The sequence below is a fragment of the Phytophthora infestans genome, genomic scaffold, assembly GCF_000142945.1.
Source record: "Phytophthora infestans T30-4 supercont1.38 genomic scaffold, whole genome shotgun sequence".
Taxonomy (NCBI): Eukaryota; Oomycota; class Peronosporomycetes; order Peronosporales; family Peronosporaceae; genus Phytophthora; species Phytophthora infestans.
In genome coordinates this window covers 197,386-198,708 of record NW_003303721.1, presented here as the reverse complement: position 1 = coordinate 198,708, position 1,323 = coordinate 197,386, and the positions used below count along the sequence as shown (strand labels likewise).

Below are 1,323 nucleotides of genomic sequence, written 5' to 3'. Positions count from 1 at the left end.
ATCAGTATCTAATCCTTCTCAACATTCTCGACCCCGATGTCACAATAATTCTGCAGCTGCGCATAGAAAAAATCCAAGAATAGATATATGCGGCATGTATATTTCAAATCAAAAGCGCTTGCGTCGCTACCGTAAAGATCGGGATGCAGAAGAAAGAAACTCCGATGCCACACTAGTGCGCTCGCCGCCAACAAAAAGACCTCTAGAAGGCAAGTTCAAGGGCTGTTATTGGAGAGAGACAAATTGAATCTTTAATATTTGAGAAGCGTTCTGTACCGAGCCAAAGATGCTGTTCTCGATAATCAAGATATTGAATAAGGTTCGTCTTTCGCTTTACTTCCATCTCTACTGCAACATCTTGAATCCCGAATTCTGATTCTCGCGTGGCCTTGAATCTTGACACGGATGGGCGTGTTTCCGTCGCGGTCGACGTTTAATCACATGGGAGTGTACATGAAGGGTAAATTCCTATATGGAAGACCAAATTCTTCATGCTAGGGTACTCAGAAACGGCGTACTGCATTCAGTAAGAGATAGCTTGTTTTCGGGCACGCTCTTTTTTCTCTAACTTATTTTATCGTGTCTGATACAATGTTGCCGTGTTTATAATTATCTCTGATACAGCTTCGAAGTCTACTGCGGAAAGCGGCAAATGCAAGACGACCCTACACCTTGTGATAAAAAACCGAACCTGCAACAGTCGTGCCAAACCTTTCTCACGTCGCTGACGCAATCAAGGGCTCCAACGAACGCTCACAAAGCATAGCAAGCCCTGCACTAATTACGCGCCGAAACTAATGAGTGGTGTAAATAAAACCCCGAGTAGACCAGGAGGCGCCGCCAGGGCGCTTGCAAGGTCTGTTCGGTGCTAAAGCTGCTCGACCAACCGCGGGGAGGAGAGACATCCTTGTGCTGTGGTGTCTCCAATCTGAAAACAGCCTAAAAATGCTGCTGCTTCCTGTGTGTTCCTATGCAGCAAAATCAATCATGACACCCAATGTGTCGCGCTAACATGCTTCACAATCGAGACAAGCACAGGAAGAGCGGCGAGCTGATTCTCAAATCTGGCGATGAGGGGACGGGCGGCAAGCGTGCACACAGACCTGCGCGGCGTACTGGAGAAGGCTCCGCTGATGTCATAGGTGGCGTTGACTCCATAAGTGACGAGTGCAATTCGTCAACTACAGTAGCGCTGTCCATCCAAGCGTTCAGCGTGTTGAGCGATCTCATTGGCTACCGAGCGTGGCGAAGGCGGATCCGATTGGATAAAACTATAACTGCTGCCGAGCTGCGTTCGGCAATCCAAGCCGGCACCTCAGGTGC

The 1,323-nt window shown here is 48.5% G+C and overlaps 1 protein-coding gene across 1 annotated transcript in view; it reads left to right on the top strand.

Annotated features, from left to right (window-relative positions):
• Window positions 1-1,012: 1,012 nt before the first annotated feature.
• PITG_15013 (uncharacterized protein) overlaps window positions 1,013-1,323 on the top strand; it is a gene marked incomplete at both ends in the record, with an annotated part of 1,747 nt that continues 1,436 nt past the window's right edge. The window contains one exon of the mRNA XM_002898150.1: window positions 1,013-1,319. Within this exon, the coding sequence (XP_002898196.1) occupies window positions 1,013-1,319 (307 nt within the window). The remainder of the gene's footprint in view (window positions 1,320-1,323) is intronic.